Genomic DNA, 20,295 nt, shown 5'->3' on the forward strand with positions numbered 1-20,295 from the left:
ACAGCAGTATAAAATCACACTTTTTTTTCATCACTCAAACCACCATTGAACTATCACTATATAGAAGTCGAACTTACCTTTCGAGTTCGATGATCGTAAACATCAAATTACTCACCTTGTGTCATAATTGAGCCCTAAACTTTTAGTTCTATGAATCGAGCCGTAGAATATTAAAGGTACATTTGTATCATTTGCACCATAACAGTAAAATATTTATTAAGTGCGTTAAGAATTTTTATATACTTCAAACATACATAACATGTGATAATTCTAAACGTTTACAAAAATGACATGGATGAGTTTAATAAAAATTTTTTTTACATTTCCTTCGCTTACTTACATATTTATATATATATATATATTTAAAGAAATAAATAGATTATCCATCGAGAGAGGTGAACACGAACCTCTATTAAACATTTGAGGTTAATTTATTATATTGTACGGTAGAAACCGATTGACTGTTGCTATTCTTCCTCCTCGGTATCGTTCCACTAATAGACACGGTCGTAGCTTCGGGACAACCGTAAGAAAGAAGAAGTTCGACGAGGGATTTACATGCCACCGAGGAAACCTCAACATCTTGACTGTTGGTACAAGTTTGAGATTTCGCCGCGGCTATACTGGCAGCGGCTTTCGCGTAAGCCAAACAATTTCGACCGTCTTGGTCGACGCATTTCACATCAGCGTTATTCTAAAACAAAACCGGTTATTTTTTAAATAAAAAACGGTATAATCGTGGGATTTACCCAGAGTAGTAGTTGAGCAACTGCGAGGTTTCCCATTGCGCAAGCTAAATGTAAAGGAGTCCTTAAATCCCTCGGACCTACTGTTGTATTCACTTCTTGGACATTAGCCCTTGCTAATACGGTGATTATTCCTTTGATATTCGAAGCGCATACGTAATCTAATCATAAAACGAGAAATTAGTCAAAACTCATACAAATATTGAGGTTAGAAAATAAATTTAAAGTCAATTTTGTTATTATGTACTTACCAATAAGTTGTTGGCCCAAAGGCATCGTATTGTTTGGTGGTGGTAAGAATTCTTTGTGTTCATATTTGGCTCTTATCCATTTTTCACGTTCCTCTCTCGTAGAATGTGAATTAGGTTTGCAACGGTTTTGAGTTTGAGCCTCCCACACAGAATTAGCTAAAGAATTACCTATAGCTAACATTACTGCCAAATTTCCAGGTCTACAAGTAAAGAAAATTCTCTTGTCATATTTTGATGGTCAAGCACCTAATATATCATGTTATCGACTCTAATCTAGAAGAAGCCAAATACAAGAAGATCAACAGGCAAACCTCCAAAGATATGAAGTGAATCATGGACATCGACTTTCCGAGATCAAGACTGAAGAAAACACAGGACAAAGTCCTAAAATAAATGGAAGAAGAAGAGACTCTAACCTAACATGTAGGTACCAATGGTAACTTTACGAAGTAGGCAAAAAAATTGGGTTTAATAGATATCAATAGGGAGAAAAACGCCTTTTATTGGCACTCAACCTTTTAGTGTAGCCTCTTTTAGCTATAATTTATGAAAAATGTCAAAAATAGGCACTACGGCGACCCTAACTGGTTTACCCTAAAAAATGTCTACAAAATTTTCAATTGGTTAAGAATGTGATAAATAAGATAATTATGATGAATTATACCAGTAGTTCAAATGAACCTACGAAAAAACCAAATCCTCATCACATACTTGATGTTTTATGCGAAATAACTTTTTGTTAATGTTTGATAAGATGTGTTGTGTACTATGAAGATTATTTATCAAATCAGTGGTTCCTTTGTCACATATTCTAGATTTTGATTGGGAAATCAATTTTTGGTAAATTTTGTTGATGTATGATGAGTACAGTTATAGAAATAGATCAAAGAACATTGGAAACAAAACGAATCCTTTGTCATATACTCAAGATTTTCTTCGAAATAAGTTTTTGGCAGTTTTAAATATGATGTGTACAATAAATAGTAACAGTAGTTCAAATGTATCTAAGAAAATCCATATATTTACCCCATATTCAATGTTTTTTGTGAACTGTGTTTTTGTCAATTTTAAATAAGGTGTGAATATCAAATGTTGTGAATTAAACTATTAGTTCTAATGTAACAAAGAAATAAATACGATTCCTTAGTCATATATTCAATATTCTACATGAAGTAAGATTTTGGCAGTTTTAAATATAATGTCTACAGTAGATAATAGCAGTAGTTCAAATGAATCTAAGAAAAAAACCATATATTTGCCAAATATTCCGTTTTCTGCAAAATAACTTGTTGTGAATGTTAAATGAAATGTGTACGGCAAAGATTATAAACCAAATAGTAGTTTCAATGAACCAAAGAAAGAAAAGCGATTCCTGTAACAAGTATTGAAGGTTTTTCTTAAAATTAATTACCATCCGTTTCCAAATATGTTCTTTACAATAAGTTATAGAAGTGAATCAATCAAACCTAACAGAAATATCGAATCCTTGCCTATCCATTGAAAAAAACTGGTTTAAGAATTTCAGAAAATGAAAAAAATTAAAAAGGAAGCACCTAGAGATGCCTTTGGAGCCTGGTTCTCATTACACATTAAATATGTAATATACAATAATTATAATAAATCATAACAGTAGTTCAAATGAGCCTAAGCAAAGAACTAAAAAATAACTGTTGGCCAATGTTGAATAAGATGTTTACGACAAGAATACAAATCGAACTAGTAGTTCAGATGAACCAAAAAAAGAAAAACGAAACCATTGTCACACATACAAGATTTTTCTAAAATATGTTTTCATTCATTCAAAATAACGAACTATACACTAAAATAGAAGCGATTTGAAGATGTCTTTAAGGCTGGATCACTTCAAAAAGTTCATTTAATGCATTGAAACTGCCATTTAGGTTTTTTACCATAAAAGAACCAGTTTTTACTGACCCGCAAGGATAAAAGAGCATAAAGATCGACGTTTAAGGTTATTATCCTTTAAATACAGTACTAGGATCATAAAACACGTTTTTTTTTTTATAAAAAATGAGCAAACTGAAAAGAAAATTATAAAATTGAGTTCGGAATATCAAAAACAAAAGGTAATAAAAGAAACCTTGTGTTCCACACATTAATAACAATATTTTTTAGGTTATGGTTAATTTGTGGTCATTTTACGTTATCTACTTACGGCCATTCGTCCAAATCCATAGATCTGACTCTTGATATATGAGATCCCAAATTTCTGTGTATACCAGAACATTCGATACACATAAGTACACCTAGATTCAAACTCGCCCAATCGGGATCTACAATAAAAACAGTATTAAATAAATTAATTTCATCAACACTTGATACAGATAAAGTTTAAGTCTAATTGAACACAAATCACTGTCATTGTCAAATTGTGAGCTCGTTCCATCCAATAGTTTGTAATAATTAGACAAAAAAATTAACAATGAGTATTACTGTACATTATTGGACTGGTTGAAGAAGGGAATAATAAAAATCTGGCCCCATAGTCCTCTGTCATGAAAACAACAAAACTTTGCAAAAAATCGATAGAAACCATGCTAAATCTTATCAGTAGTTCAAATGTACCAAAGAAAAAACGATTCCATTATCACCATATTCAAATTTGTCCTATAGTACTAAAAAAATCATAACAGTAGTTCAAATGTATCACAGAATAAAAACCGATCCATTAACCACACATTAAAGATTTTCTCTTATTTACACTAAATATGGATAAATAAAGGATGAAGATATTTAAAAGGACCAAATCTACAAAGTATTTACTCACTTGTACCATTGCAATCGACGCAATAACCGTCTCCTTAGATAAATCAAAGCAGCATCAAATGTACCAACGCAATAAACGAATCCATTAACCTCAAATGCAAGATATTCCTCAAAACATCTGTTTGAAAATGACAACAAAGATTGTAAATCGAATCAGTAGTTTAAATGAAATAAAGACAACTAAATCCTTTGCCGTATAATCAACGATTTTGTGAATTTTTAATATGTGCAAATTTAATGAGTTAAATAAATGTTACCGGTAGTTCAATTGTACCAAAGAAAAGTAGCTCGAACGTCTGGAAGGAGAAGAGGAAGAACAAAATCTAAAGATAATGTAGATTAAAAATTGAAAAAATAAGGCTACAGGTTAGTCCAAGTCATAAAAGAAGCCCATTAACCTCACATTCAAGAATTACTCGAAATATGTTTTCGAATATGACGATAAAGATTATAAATCGAACCAGTAGTTCAAATGAACCACTGAAGAAGCTGGTTTACTCACTTGGAGCATCGCAATCGACGCAAAATCCGTTTCCTTGTACCCTAGCTTTGATCGATTGTATAGTAGAAGCTTCAGCCGGATTATTTCTAGTTTTAAAAGTTTCGTTAAGTTGAAGCGAATTGAGTATCTGTTGTTCTATAACCGTTACCCATTCGTCTCTTTCTTCTGGACCTGAAGCATCAAAATGCCATTGTTTATTATCTAACGAAACTATATAGAATTCGTTTGCGTCTATATCTGTAAAAAAATAATTATTTAAGACTTTATATCACATTTTTGGGGTTAAATTACACGAACCATCATATTCAGAGTTTTTTACGCTGCTACTTTTCACTCTCCTATGTCTTTTTTTTATATCCGTTTTGGTATTATCTCCGTTTAAGATATTGTTGGTTAAAAATACCATCGATTCATCTCCGCTATACTGTTTGGTATCGGAATCTTTTAAATCGTAACAATCTGGTGGTATCCTCTCCGAAGGTTTCCCTTTACCTACAAAATCGATATTTTTAATAAGAATATGAGCTTTAGGGATAGGTGTTTCTTACCAGAAAGTGAAATACCTCCAAGTCCTTCGTTTATACCGATGTGTCCACCACCCGCGATTGTTATAATCGATTTGGAACCTCTAGGTTTCTGTCCGGGAACTTTAACTGTTACGTATTGCAAGGAAATTTCTTTTCCATGTATATCTTCCATGTAATCATGTAGACTGGGGTGATAGGTTAAACGACCGTCATCACATAACGTCACGTATTTCTTTTTCCATTCTTTATTTAAAGGTTTACTGCTCCTTTTGTATAAATAACCTGAAAATTAAATAATTTGGTACCCGAGAAATTTCTAAAAAAATATTGAGTGACATATTTACCTTGTTTAATCGGTATGGCTCTTCCACTACCGAAATCACCCCCGTTTTTCAATTTATCTTCACCTTTTTTACTGGGGGTGAATAGATTCGATCTCCGTCTACTTTTTCTGGAAGTCGTCGGTGTGGAATTGGGGGTCGGTAAATCTTTACCATCCTTGGTACTAGTTTGGAGGTTATCTAATGAATGTGGGGCCGCGAATTTCGATAAGTTGTTGTTTTCCACTGTCTGTAATCCCAAACCCTGTAAAAAAATAATTATTAAAGACTTAAATTTGGATATTTCACTAAAGATATTTACTTGAGACGAAGCGTGACTACCGATCGTCGATGTAGAAGAATTCCATCTATCATCCGCAGATTTGTAAATCAATTCTTTACTATCTGTGATTTCACGCCGGATAAAATTTGAAGTATTCGATTTTAGGGTATGAACTTGACGTAAATCTGTCGATTGGATACTTGGTGGATCCTGAAATGGTGTAATATATCACATAAGTAGTTTAAATGTACCAAAAACAAATCAGCTACCCTCAGTTACGTTTTTGTCAGTTTAAAATGTGATGCACAAGAAAATTGTAATTAGAATAGTCCAAATGTACCAAAAATTAATTCTCAGCTACTCCAAACTAGTTTTTTGTTAATAAAAAAGACCATTTTAATTGAGTAGTTCAGATATATCAAAACAAATCATTAGCTAACTCCAGTTAGGTTTTTGTCAGTTTTGAATATGATATATGAGACAATTGTAATTAGAGTAGTCCAGTTGTACCAAAAATTAATTCTCTGTTACTCCCAATTAGGTTTTTTTACATATGGAAGACAATTATAGTTAGAGTAGCTCGAATGTAACAAAAACAAATCCTTCTTTACCCCAAGTCAGGTTTAGGTCTTTTTAGAATATAATATATAAAGCAATCATGATAATTCGTTGAAGTAGTTCAAATAAACACAATAAATAATGATTTCTCCATTTCTCATATAAGATTTTTGGTAAAATAAATTCGCTTAAGTACTGAATATGATATATGTATTTAAAAATTATAATGAATCGTACAAGTAGTTTAAATGTATGAAATAAAAACGAATCCTTAGCTGAGCACATTATATATATTTTTTCAGTTTTAAATAAGATAAACCATAAGAGTAGTTCAAATGTACAGAAAAAATAACTTTACTATCTAATAAAGGTTTACATTAAAACAAATTTATTCAAATTTGGAATATGAAGAGCGACTAAACAAGGAAGTTCCAACTAAAATAGAAGTGGAGAATTACCAGTGAAAATATTGAAATACAGAGAAGAAGCAGTGCCTTGAACATAGATCAAAGGTTTCCGTTAATATGAATCATCCCAACTTTCAAATTTGACATAATACAACAATTATAATGAACCATACAAATAATTCAAATGTACCAACAACAAACGAATCAATAGCCGCCCTTAATTAGGATTTTTCCAGTTTTTATTATGATAAACCGTTGGAGTAGTTCAAATAAACAGAAGAAGTAACGAATTCTTCACTGCACTTAGAAGATTTGATACCAAAGCTATTCGTTCAAAATTTTTAATAAAATAAAAGGCTTGTATACTAAAAATATCTAGATTTTTTTATCAATTTGTCAAAATTTATTATAATATATTTTTTTTAAGTTAAAATATCTTCAAAACAATTTCAATTATAAAAATTATCTTACCTTGTGTGAGAGAGTATGATTATGTCCGGGGGACATGTGGGCTTGTGATTGTCCATGCTGCTGGTAACCATTATTGCTTTGTAAATAATTTCTTTGTACAGTTACAGGATTCGGGTAATAATGACTGTTGTTTGGAGTAGAAGGTCTCGAGTTAGTAGGAGTCAAACAAGGTGCTAGAGCGTGTCTTTGTTGTACTATTTTCTGACAAGCTGTAAAAAAATGTATTAATTGGTTATATAAGTAATTATTTATTTGTAGAAAATCACCGTCTTCGAAAACTTTTTCGACGTTGAGTCCATAAGTTGCGCATGTTTCGTAATATGTACATTTCTTTAAATCGTTTGCCAATTTTTTCGCTCTAGAATCATAAATGACTCTTGGATTATTCTCGCTTATTGCATCTGGAAGAAATATTTCATTTATTCTCATACTAAGTAATAGAATAACGATGAATTTTTTTTAGAACAAGAACTCACCTTGAGTCCCAACTAAAATCAAAGGAATTTCCGATGAATTTCTATATTGAGCCATCTTGGTATAATAATTATATACTGCATTGAAAGAGGATTCGTTTTCCAGACTGAAGACGAAAATAACGGCATCAACCCAGGCAGTAAACTGAAATAAATTTCGAATAATTCCTTATGATAAATCGTTAGAGTAGTTCAAATGAGCAGAATAAATCCATCACTTTCCATTCAATATTTTGGTTAAAATGAATTTTCTGATGTTTTAAATACGACATAATCAACAATTATAATGAATAAAACAAGTAGTTCAAATGTTTCAACACCTAACGAATACTTAGTCACCTCGAATTAGGTTTTTTTAGTTTTTAATATGAGACAATTATGATAAATCGTTGGAGTAGTTCAAATGAATATCATAAATAACAAATCCTACGTGTAATATTTGATTATTAGATTGGATTTGAACAAAAAAATTATGGATTTATTACAGGATGTATAAACAAACAGTAGAAAGTTGTCGATTTATCAGTAATGGTCCTACAATGGATTAAGATTATCACTAATTCATTAATCGATAAAAATATGACAGTCAATAACTTCCCTAATCAAATAAACTCATAAATTTTATTTATATTTAATTTCGTATAAAAATCGAAGAAATACTACATCAGATAACTAAATGGATATTTTTAATATACCTGTAATTCTGGCGGTCCTCCTTCATCCCTAATTAAAAGTAGATAACTCTGATTGTCGATAACGATTTCTTTTTTAAAGCGTCCCCCTTCGGGGGACTCTTCTTGCATATAAGATCCGGTAAGGTAACGATGAACGAGTGCTGATTTTCCCGATGATAAAGCCCCAACTATACCTAATCGTAAATCCGGTACAGTACGCGATAATGTCCATTCTTGAGAATTCACAAACGAATCTGTGAAATTACACAGAAATTGTAAATTACTTTTGTTTATATAACCCATTTTGAGGTTATGATCTACTTTTTTGAATCATCGATTGATCATTTATGACGCCATCTTGATCTAGAGCTTCACAAATAAATTTATAATTTTTGTTAAAAATTGTCATTTTATTTCAAGGTATAATTATATTAATTTAACATAGAACGAGTTATATTATAAAGTAACGTTAAATAAGGTTAGAATTAAAATATAATGGATGTTATATTATATACATATTTCAAATGAAAAAAAAAATAGATATATCTTTCATAAAGTTCATGTTGTATCAACTCTAGACTTTTATGAATAAATTACACTCGTTTATTAAAATCGATTTATTAATTTTATTTGATAAGAAATTAAAGATATGTTTAACATCGTTATAATGGATTTTAAAAGTTTACACATTAAAAAACACATCAATGTCTAGTCGAAATGTAAATAAAAATTTATGAATCATTTTACAATCTAACGACTTATAATAATAATCGAAAACAAAGGGTGATATTAAAATTCATGTCTGTTATTGACTGACGTCTTGTCAAGTCTGAGGAAAGTCATCAATGCTCATGGTTCCTCCACTTTATTTATAAATATACAACAGTAAAATTATGCAAAATAGACATTTGTATGCGGGTATTGTTTATTTTATTTCCCGTCATTGTTGCTATTTATGTAGTATAAAAAATTTGAGCTCGTTGAAATTAAATGTTACAAATACAGTGTGTACTGAATTCTTGACATAAAATTTATATTTACATAGGAATTTTCAACATTTCAGAGATAAATAGGAACGATTAAAAAATATATTAAACAGTTAACAGAGCACGTACATAAAGTTGTGTTGTGATAAAATGAATTTTTTTAAAAAACATAAAAAATGGATTATAATAATTACGTAAGTGAATTGTTGCAAAATGGGGTAAAAAAATCTATAAGGGGGAGTCTAAATTTGATTAAAATATTATTCTATTGTTCAAAATTTATTACATATGTCTAGTGATCAAAATTATTTAGTTTTTATATTCAAAATCACTCGTTGATGGTCAAAAATGAATAATAAAAGCATTGGTTTTTAATTTTGTGATTTCACACCAATTATGAGTATTTTTACGCTTTTTTCGCACTAAATATGATACATGAAGAGCTTCCAAAATTCGGTTTTACTAGAAACTACATTGAAATTAAAGATATGGTTAACTTTTTCTTATTATTTACAACTATTAGTTGTAATTGCTAGTAAAACTAATTTCATGAAAGAATGTGACAAAATTTCTGGACATATCTTAAAAATTCATTACATATATGTCAACAGAAATACTTTTTGAAACTGTTATGTGAGTAAAAATATGTTCAATCGTAATAAAAATAATTAAAAACCTTTAAAAAACGAAGAGATTATGTCCTACTTGACTATTCTTGATTTAGTTTCTAAATTTTTTAAAAATAAAAAGAATTAAGGTTTGTTAACCCAATTCATAATAATGGATTGAAATAGGTGTTATAATGGATTATTTTCGTATTTGTTTTCATGGCATTAGATAAGAAATGTTCAATTCAACAAGATAAATATTTTCAATTTTGTTTTTTTGGTGCAAATAAATATAATTTGACAATAAGTACTTATAAATACACGTTTAATAATACATTTAACATAATATAAGCATATTTTCACCATTATCTTACCTTCAATACAGACTACATGATCCCTGATTTGTTGGGCAACTACTCCATCAGTTATAACATCAATTAAGTCATATATGGCATAAATACTCGGATGTACACTTTCAAACCTTTGAATTTCTTGTCTAATCGATACTGAATTGTTCATGAAAGGGTGTAAATGAGTACGGGAGTTCATTTCTTATTAAACTAGGACTGATTTTTTTAATGGTATAGACGTCATAAATAGAACACTGTCAGTTTCGTTCGTAACACTTAAATTTAAATCGTATTTTAACGAAAATCATCGTTTCCCCGATTCACGGTATATTTACATTATCGGTTTACGAAATTTAAAGCACAAAAACAATTTTTTTTTAATTTAAGGTTAAGTTTTAGACACTTTCCAATTCTCTACACCTTATACTCCCACTTTCTTGTATATACCGTTTGTTTGTGTTTATTCTTTGATCGACAAAAATAGGGTTCGTTCCAATGAACGTATCTGTTGATACCATAGAACTCGAACTTGTGAATCGAATTGAGTTTTAACTGAAACACGAACGCAACCGAAGTAACTACGATCACAGTAAATTGTAGACAGATCCGGATCTAGAAAGAAACTGTTAGTTTATTGATCCATACGGAAAATAGCTGATAATGGAACTGATTAAATTTATGACGTCATGGCGTAATTTTGATATTAAAATTTGTAGATAGGACCAAAACATTGACAGATAAACATAGACAATGAAAAACCCGGAGGCGTGTAATTTAATATTAAAACAATTAAAATTATGTGTTAAAAGTACTTAAATTTTATTTTAAAACGATTAAAATAAATAAATAATTATTTTTTTTGATAATCAATTTTTTTAAGTAGGATATATGTCGTAATTTCACACTTTCCTTTGATACTATTGGAGAACAAATGTATATAAGAATTATAACTTATTGTTATTAATATAATATATAATTCATTATTCGTCATAATTCGTTTTGATTTTAGGTTTTTTTCTATGTAAATCAGTTTCAAATGACAAATAATATAAATGAAAACCGAAGTAGTTCGTACAGTCAATTTGTCGTGTTATTAAAAACTGATTTTCATAGGAAAGAGATCTAAAATCAAGACAAATCATCACCACCAAAAACATCTAAAGAGGTCTAAGAAGTAAAAAATTCAAGAAAATTATTTTATTTTTCATTAAATTTGTACTACATTGTACTGAACGCTTACTAAGTGCGTTCCTGGATTCTTACGTTGTTATAGTTATACATATTAGGTTATGTTTGGTAATATTAGTTCTATGATTACTAGTTCTATTTACAATTGAGAAAATAAAAAAGAAGAAGGAAAGCTATAGATAAATACAGAAGGTCGATAGAATTGATGCTTAGGCTTCTATAGAATGTAATTGCTAATGAAAAGGGACCAATAAAAGTCTTCTTACACGTTTTTTAATCATTATATACCTGATTAACTTCGTTGAAAACAAATAATAACAAGTCAGGAGTTTATTTCTCGAATTTTTTACTCACTTCCAGTCTATCAAATACGTTGTAAAATAATTCAAACATTTCTTTACGGAAATATACATCAAACGTCAAAATTTATTTTATTTATGAAAAAAAAATCTTGTTTACATGCTTATTACCTTTAATAATTATAATGTACAACGCTACTGACTTTTGCCGTTAAAACTGGTCTGTTGTTAACTATTTCTTCTTATTATAAATCAGTATTTGAATAAGCACAATCTGTTCAGATAAATTACAGTATGCACCACGAAAATAATCGAAGGTAAGTTGCAAATAATATTCACTTGTAACATTTTATAATATCGTGCAAACAAAGAAAATTGTTTCCAATATTATGAGAAAGCAAAACAAAGACTGAATAGTATCGGTAAAATGTATTATCAAATAAATTTAATATCTCGTAGATATTCCATGTTACATGATTCTGGTAAATAATCAAGATTCAATCTTGAGGTCAATATTTTATTTACACGAAATGTTTGTGCGGTCAGTGACTGGCATAAAAGCTAATTTACATTTACAAAATTTATTAATACGATTTCTAGATACTAAAACGAATGTTTTTTCTAAATTATTATAAAATTATAGAGAAAAGCAAATATGAAGTTTAGTTAATTATATAGCAACGTGAAACGTTAACTGAAAATCGAAATATTCCAAAACGTAACGAAGTAATAGGTTACTTACATCAGATTTAATAAATATTTTACTGTAATGAGTATTATTATTAATAAATAATGTTTAATTACACAAATTATGAAAGGATGTTAATATTCAATTTATAATGTATGCATAATGTTAAGGGTTTATGTCATTCGCCAGTTTCGTTGTTGCCAAATTTACAACGTTATTATCATGTTGTGGCTTATATAGTATTATGACGTGTTAGATTATAACATATAATTACATTGAATGCTATTCAGTGTTTTCCCTACAATTTTTTTATGAATAATAATAATAATCTTGATTCATTGAAAAGAGAAATAATTTCTAAAACTTAAAATTTTTGTAAAAGAATCGGATAGGATATCGAATTATTGAAAAACCTTTTCGATTCTTTTCGAGACTCATATAGAATCGTGCGTACTCGTGTAAGATCGTCCCGTCAAATATTTCTCGGCCAAAATAGCAGTGCGTGTCGCTGTATGGTTCAATTATACAGAGTGTGATTCCTTTAAGCATGAATTGAAATTAAATAATAATAAGTAGTTTCTAGTACAACCACGTGATCTAATTGTAGTTTCCATCTTGTTTTTTATTTATTTATTTATTTATTATGATCGAAAGTTTCGTGATATGTTTCTTAGTTGTATTTACATTGTTGTCAGGTCTGGAATATTTCAGGAAATTCAAAGAATTTAGGTTTATTGTTAATACACTATTTACAGTGTGCGATATTTGATTTAGAAAAGGAATGTACCTTGCATAAGATGACTTTTTATGGCGATAAAGATTTATTTTATACACTGAGAAACAAAATTACTAATAAAATTGTATACCCAGTAGTTTCTAGTACCACCACGTGATCTAATTGTAGTTTCCATCTTTTTTTATCGATTATCATCGAGAGTTTCGTGATATGTTTCTTAGTTGTATTTACATCGTTGTCAGGTCTGGAATATTTCAGGAAATTCAAAGAATTTGGATTTTTTGTTAATACACTATTTACAGTGTACGATATTTAATTTAGACAGGGAATTTACCTTGCATAAGATGACTTTTTACGGTGATAAAAATTTATTTTATACACTGAGAAACAAAATTACTAATAAAAGTATATAAACAGTAATTTCTAGTACCACCACGTGATCTAATTGTTTCCATCTGGTTTTTTATCGATTATCATCGAGAGTTTCGTAATACGTGTTTTAATTATATTTACATCGTTGTCAGATTTGGAATATTTCTGGAAATTCAAAGAATTTGGATTTTTTGTTAATACACTATTTACAGTGTACGATATTTAATTTAGACGGGGAATTTACCTTGCATAAGATGACTTTTTACGGTGATAAAAATTTATTTTATACACTGAGAAACAAAATTACTAATAAAAGTATATAAACAGTAGTTTCTAGTACCACCACGTGATCTAATTGTTTCCATCTTGTTTTTTATCGATTATTATCGAGAGTTTTGTCATACATGTTTTAGTAGTATTTACATCGTTGTCATATCTGGAATTTTTCTGGAAATTAATTTTATCATACATTTATAATACGTATATAAAATGAATAGACTATATTTTCGTATTTTGCATACCATTCCACGTTTTCGTCATAAACCTAACCTAAACTATCTATATTTTTGTTTTTCACGTTTCTTCTTTTTTTATTTAAATGCATCTATTTGTTATATTGTCTTATTTTGTATCATCGCATCGTCTTTTAATCACTGTTTTCTTTGTAGAATTTAAAATACTGATACGGTTCAGCCGTTCCCCCCTGTATATTTCCAATAATATATTTTGAAAACCAATAAATGTCCATTAAAAATCGCGAGGATTATTTTCATAATTTATTAGGCAATAAAATGGTTATAAAATGAAAACACAAACTGCTTTTGAATTAGTTTCAAAAAAGTCGTATAACACACCGTATAACTGTTTTCTTTTTCGGCTGTTGCTTACACAACAAGCAGCGAACCTTAGTCAAATTAAAATTCGCAAAAAAAAACGATATTATAAGTGAGTAATAGAGATATTCTAGATTTCACAATCATTTTTAAACAACCTTGTAATATATTAAGTAACAAAAACCCACACCATACATTCAGCTACTGTAGAATTTTTATTTTGCTTGTTATTACCATAAAAACTAACCTAATTTTATGTTACAGACTGACAGCTATGGTGGCTGTCGGTGTCATTTTGTATTTCGTTCTATCGGTCCACGCCAAAGATCCGAATATAGAAGAAGAAGAAATGAGCGCTTACAACTTACTGCAAACGATAAATAAGAAAAATGAAGAAAATTCCTATAGATCTTCACTCGCCCAATGGGATTACGAATCTAATATAACGGATGCGAACTTGGAAAAAGCTGTAAGTAACGATCAGAAAAACTACACAAAAAATCTACTGAAATCAATTATTTGTTTCGTAAAATAAGCATCAGCTCACATGAAAAATTATAAAATTTCTCAATTTCAATTATTATGTTCCGTTTAGCTTTTTCTCAGTGTAATCTTTTTCTTACCCAAAAACTTGGGCGCCAGTGCCTTAATTTGAATTTTTACTTGCTGGTATCAGTTCGAAGAAAAAATTTTTTTTTAATTTAAATTGTTACGTTTTTTCTCAGTGTAATCATTACGACTTAAAAATTTTCACGTGCCATTTTCAGTGCAATTTGATTTTTCAGTGCCTTAGTGTATTCTTTTATGACATTTAATAATATTGGCGACATTGGTTAGATTTGAATTTTGTAGTTGGCGATATCGGCGGAAGTGGCCGAAAGCGAAAAGGAAGCTTGGCAACAGGTCAAACAATTCAATTGGAAATCTTTTTCGGATTATAACATAAAAAGGCAATTTATGTTTTATTCTGTATTAGGATCATCAGCTTTACCAGAAAACGATTACAAATATTTAAAAAAGAACATCAGCGAAATGGAGGCGATTTATGCGAAAGGAAAAATTTGCGATTATCATAATAAAACTAAATGCGATTTGGCATTAGAACCAGGTATTATGAATCTATCGATTATTAAAAATCGATTATAGAATCGATAAATTAACTGTCATATTTTAGAAATAACGAATATCCTTGCGAATTCTAAAAACGAAGAAGAACTAAAACACGTTTGGATCGAATGGAGAAATACAGTGGGTCGTAAATGTAGAGAAAATTATAAACATTACGTCAAATTATCGAATCAAGCCGCTAAACTTAACGATTTCAATAATCAAGGGGAATATTGGTTATTTAATTATGAAGATCCGGATTTTAAAGATCAAATTGCAAGGTTATGGGATCAGCTGAAACCGTTGTACTTGCAAATTCACGCTTACGTGCGGTATAAACTCAAAGAAAAATACGGGGATGTTGTAACTGAAAAAGGACCGATACCAGCACATTTATTAGGTAAAAATTGTCGATTTTTTAATGATATTTAAACTGTTTTGGTTTTGATACGAAATTTGGTTAATTTTTAAGGAAATATGTGGGCTCAAACTTGGAGTAACATAGCCAGTTTTACTTTACCTTATCCAGAAGTTGAGGATAGCGATGTAACATCAGAAATGATAAAACAGGTAGTTATATATAAAGGGTGACCCAAAATTAACGCAAGATTTAAGTTTGACGCCATTTATGCAGTGTTGACAATTCTAAAAAAAATTTGACAGCTGACAGTTTAGGATAATATATGAAACGACGTGTCATTGAAATCTTGCATTAATTTTGGGACACCCGTTACAGTTACAAATAAAAATAACTATTTGTAATAATTTTTTCGTCAGAATTATACGGTTTTGAAGATGTTCAAAACAGCTGAGGATTTCTTCGTATCTATTAATTTGACGTCTATGCCTCAAAGTTTTTGGGAAAAATCGATTTTAGAAAAACCTACCGATAGAGAATTAGTTTGCCACGCATCCGCTTGGGATTTTTACAACGGAAAAGATTTCAGGTGATTATATCGAAGTTTTCCGGAATATTTTCCATCCAGAATTTTTTTTACAGGATAAAACAGTGCACGGACATTAATATTGAAGATCTGACAACGGCGCATCACGAAATGGGGCATATCGAATATTTTTTGCAGTATAAGGATCAACCGGTTACTTATAGGAGCGGAGCAAATGATGGTATTTGGAAAAAATATTTTTTTTTTTTTGGTTTTTTCGGGATATATAAATTTCAGGTTTTCACGAGGCCGTTGGCGATTTGATTTCGTTGTCGTTTAAATCGACGAAGCATTTGAGAAAAATCGGATTGGTTAACACGAAAACTGACGATCCGAAAATAGTCCTCAATAATTTATATAAGGTACCAAAATTATTTTTTTCTATCTTTTTCGGGATTTTTCAAACAATTTTTGCAGCGTGATGACAATTTTAATTTCAATAATGAACACCTATATAAGACTTTGAATTTCTACTTCGATCCCTTCAAAACTGTTATTTTGTAACTGGCAGAAGTATAAGTAGAAATTTCCACCTCTATGTTGTCATTTCGAAATTAATGTTAATTTTACAGTTTTCTGTTATACCGCTGAATATTTGACGTCTAGGGTTTGCAGTCGAAAGTGTAGATGGCGTAACGTGATCTAAGCAAGGATTTTTTATTTTCTTCTTTTTTATATATTTTTTTTTCGACTTTTTGTGTCCATTCTTTTTTTCTTTATTTTTTACATTCCTTCTTTGTTATTCTTTTTGTTTCTTTTTTTATAGATTTCCAGTTTATCATTATTTTTTCTTCTCTGTTTCTTCATTTTTTGTTTTCATTCCTCCTTTTTCTTTCTTTTTTTCTAGGAACTATTTTACCAATTTTTTTCTTTCTTTCACTTTTTCTCGGTACCTTTTTCGTATTTTTCCATTTCTTTTCTTTCTTTCTCCCTAATTTTTTTCTCACTTTTGCTTTCTTTCATATCAGTATTTTCCTCATTTGTTTTTTCATTGTTGTTACTTTTTCTCTCTGTTTTTCGTATTTTTCCTCTTCTTTCAATTTCATTGTTTTTCTTTGTTTCTTATAATTTTTTCTTCATTTCTTTTCTTTTCCTTCCTCATATTATTCTCATTACTATTTTTCTTTCTCCTTTTTTTCTCGTCGTTATCTTTTCTTTCCTTGAAGGTTTTTCGTATTTTTTCTCTTCTTTTAATTTCATTGTTTTACTTTCTTTCTTATAATTTTTTCCTCATTTCTTTTCTTTTTCTTCCTCATTTATTTCTCTTCCTCATATTTTTCTTATTACTATTTTTCTTCCTCCTTTTTTCTCGTCGTTATTTTTTTTCTTTGTAGGTTTTTCGTATTTTTTTTTTCTTTTAATTTCGTTGGTTTCTTTCTTCCTTAGAATTTTTTTTTCCATTTCTCTTTTTTTCCTTCCTCATTTATATCTCTTCCTCATATTTTTTTCACCATTATTTCTTTCTCCGTTTTTCTCGTTATTTTTTCTTTCATTTCTTTTCTCTTGATAATTTTTTCGAAATTTCCTTGTCATTTTTCTGTTCTATTTCTTTCTTCCTTTTCACTTCTATTTCATTATTTATTTTTTCTTCCTCTTTTAATCTCATTTTTCACTTTGTTATTATTCTTTTTTATTTTCTGTTACAGTTTCTTTTTCCTCTAATTTTTTACTAACTTTTCTTCCTTTTTTGTTTCCTCGTTTCTATATTCTTTTCGCTTTCTTTTTTCTCCTTTCCATTCTTACGTCGTTATTTTTTTTCTTTCTTTGTCTTTCTCTCTGTTATTTTTCAGTCCCTTATTTTTTCTTTTTCTTTTATCGTTTTCTCTTTTCCACGTCCTTCTTTTTCCCCCTTTTTTCCATATAAATGTTTCCTTTTCTTTCTTATTATCTCTTTTTAGCTTTTCTTAATTTTTCCCCATTCCACTTCTCTTCCTTCTTTTCTCATTATTCCATTTCTTTCTCTTCTTTTTTCTTATCACTATTTTCCTCCTTTATTTTTTCTCGATTGTTATTTATCCATTTTCTCTTTTATTTTCACGTATTTTTTCATTTCTTCTTCTGTTCCACTCTTTTCTTCATTCATGTCTTCCTTTCTTTTTACGTTGAACAACGATTTTCAGATTGGTTTGGACAAAATAGCATTTTTACCGTTCGGATACTTGATCGACCTTTGGAGATGGGACGTTTTCTCCGGAAATACCACATCGGACAATTACAATTGCAAATGGTGGGAATTGAGGGAGAAATATCAAGGTTTGGAACCACCAGTCGATCGATCCGAAGAAGACTTCGACCCCGCAGCCAAATATCACATAGTCGCCGATGTTCCCTACCTCAGGTGAGATTTATTGTAAAAATAATCGATTTTTTCCCTTACAGCACCCCATCTTACCTACATTAGGCCCTTATAACTCGGAATATCGGTCAGTTTGGTTTTTATTTTTACAGGTATTTCATAAGTTTCGTGATCCAGTTCCAATTCCATAGGGCCCTTTGCGAAAAGGCGGGCGAATACGAACCGAACAACGCCAATAAACCCCTCCACGAATGCGACATATACCAAAATACCAACGCGGGAAATTCCCTTAAAAAAATGCTTGCTATGGGCGCCTCGAGACCTTGGCCCGACGCCATGGAAGCCCTGACGGGGCAAAGGAATATGGACGCCGGCGGTCTATTGGAATATTTTAAGCCTCTTCAAGATTGGTTGGAAAAAGAAAATGTTAAAAACGGCGTGTTTATCGGATGGGAAAAAACTAAAAGAGGTAACGGTTCTATTTACTTTTTTTAAATTGTCAAAATTGTCGAAAATAACGCTAATCTAGCTAATATCTCGAATTAGATCGAGATAAATTTATTTCTCTATGATTTTTTCAAGCATCTATGATAATTTACGCGATTTCGAGACGTCAACTGATGGATTATTGACAACTAACACGCGTTCTTGAACGCTCCGATTACGTTTTGTTGTGTATGCGTAAAGTAGCGTAATTCTTGCTGTTTGTATGAACAAATTCGATTTCTTCTATGCATTCGAATCATCTATTGTAATTTAAATAATCGAATTATTCTATTGAAAGTATAAGCTAACGAAAACCACCAACAAAAGTACGTTTAAGAACGATTTAAATCGAACGCGTCCGTCGAGTTTCATTATGTATGTCGACAATAAAAAAAATGCAATTCTCGATGTCAAAGTGGTTATTTCTTCTATGCTTTTCATTCTTCTATAATAATTCATGTCATCCAATTGTCTATAGCAATTGAAACGCGTTCTGGAACTATCCACTTGGCGCATTTTTTTGTATGTCGACAGGATCACCTCTATTGAATTTTATTGTGGCTTTTATAAAATGGCGTATGTTCCAATTTCAATTTTCAATATTTTGAAAACAGTTTCCAGTGAACAGTCAGAATTTAAAATTTGAAATGAAACTAAACTCCATAAACGATATTCTCTATTTTTTTCTATAAAAATCACTTTTCAGCTCTGTGGTTTCTATAAAAAGGAACATACTTTCATGTATATCAAATTGAACATATATGCTGCGTTCATTTGATAACATCAAAGTAGTGCGCTCGTTTCTATATGTCAAATGTCAACCACAGACTTACTTGTGAATCAATGTTATCCTATAAATTACTTGACAGTATAATACAATTTTTTGAACATATAATATAATCTAAAAAATAATTAGAAAGATTTTTTTTTAATCTTAAAAGACTTTATTTACTTTTAGTATGTGTTCGAACTCGTCAAGAACTAGAATCAAAGAAACAACAAGAAGAAGAATCTACCGAGTAATAAATGTTATGCTAATTTTATGTATTATAATTTTTTGAAATTTTATTCTTAATAAATGACTATGATTTAATTGTTTATTATTTATCCTCCCACTATTAATCATTAATTTTAAATAATGGGTTTTTCATAGGAAAACATTTTAAACGGTTAAAATTGTGATATGGACTCTGAAAGATAAAAATGACAAAATTAAGCTGTGTCAAATTGTGTATCGAATTAAAATTAACTATTAGATGAATGAAAGTATTCTAGTTATCAAAGTAATACTAAAAAAATGCAAAAAAAAATAAGAAAAGTATATCAATCCACGGTCTTGTGGAATTTTCCGCATTCAGCTCAATTTGAGTGATATAACTTGCTTTTGAATTGAAATTATTGCT

The 20,295-nt window shown here is 29.8% G+C and overlaps 2 protein-coding genes across 4 annotated transcripts; one reads left to right on the forward strand and one right to left on the reverse strand.

The window, feature by feature from the left end:
- Positions 1-190: 190 nt before the first annotated feature.
- LOC130452373 (centaurin-gamma-1A) lies at positions 191-11,702 on the reverse strand. The gene is made up of 15 exons (XM_056791611.1): positions 11,602-11,702; positions 9,968-10,555; positions 8,021-8,253; positions 7,329-7,470; positions 7,119-7,253; positions 6,853-7,061; positions 5,456-5,626; positions 5,158-5,398; positions 4,835-5,095; positions 4,584-4,778; positions 4,287-4,523; positions 3,174-3,291; positions 998-1,197; positions 750-907; positions 191-694 (listed from the first exon to the last, which is right to left on the reverse strand). The coding sequence occupies exons 2-15, from the start codon at positions 10,140-10,142 to the stop codon at positions 413-415; spliced, it is 2,757 nt and encodes a 918-aa protein (XP_056647589.1). The 5' UTR covers positions 10,143-10,555; positions 11,602-11,702; the 3' UTR covers positions 191-412.
- LOC130452375 (angiotensin-converting enzyme-like) lies at positions 8,992-19,985 on the forward strand. Of its 3 annotated transcripts, none has more exons than XM_056791613.1 (11): positions 8,992-9,179; positions 14,324-14,528; positions 14,912-15,167; positions 15,234-15,566; positions 15,639-15,736; positions 15,944-16,113; positions 16,167-16,291; positions 16,348-16,472; positions 18,231-18,448; positions 18,559-18,875; positions 19,851-19,985. In XM_056791613.1, exons 1-11 carry the CDS (start codon positions 9,136-9,138, stop codon positions 19,913-19,915), a joined length of 1,956 nt encoding a protein of 651 aa, XP_056647591.1. In that variant the 5' UTR covers positions 8,992-9,135; the 3' UTR covers positions 19,916-19,985. The 3 variants fall into 3 exon arrangements, with proteins under 3 accessions (XP_056647591.1, XP_056647592.1, XP_056647593.1); XM_056791614.1 differs by lacking the exon at positions 8,992-9,179 and adding an exon at positions 11,618-11,747; XM_056791615.1 differs by lacking the exon at positions 8,992-9,179 and adding an exon at positions 14,061-14,171.
- The last annotated feature ends 310 nt before the right edge of the window (positions 19,986-20,295 follow it).

The sequence above is a fragment of the Diorhabda sublineata genome, chromosome 1 (assembly GCF_026230105.1).
Source record: "Diorhabda sublineata isolate icDioSubl1.1 chromosome 1, icDioSubl1.1, whole genome shotgun sequence".
In the NCBI taxonomy this organism is placed as follows: domain Eukaryota; kingdom Metazoa; phylum Arthropoda; class Insecta; order Coleoptera; family Chrysomelidae; genus Diorhabda; species Diorhabda sublineata.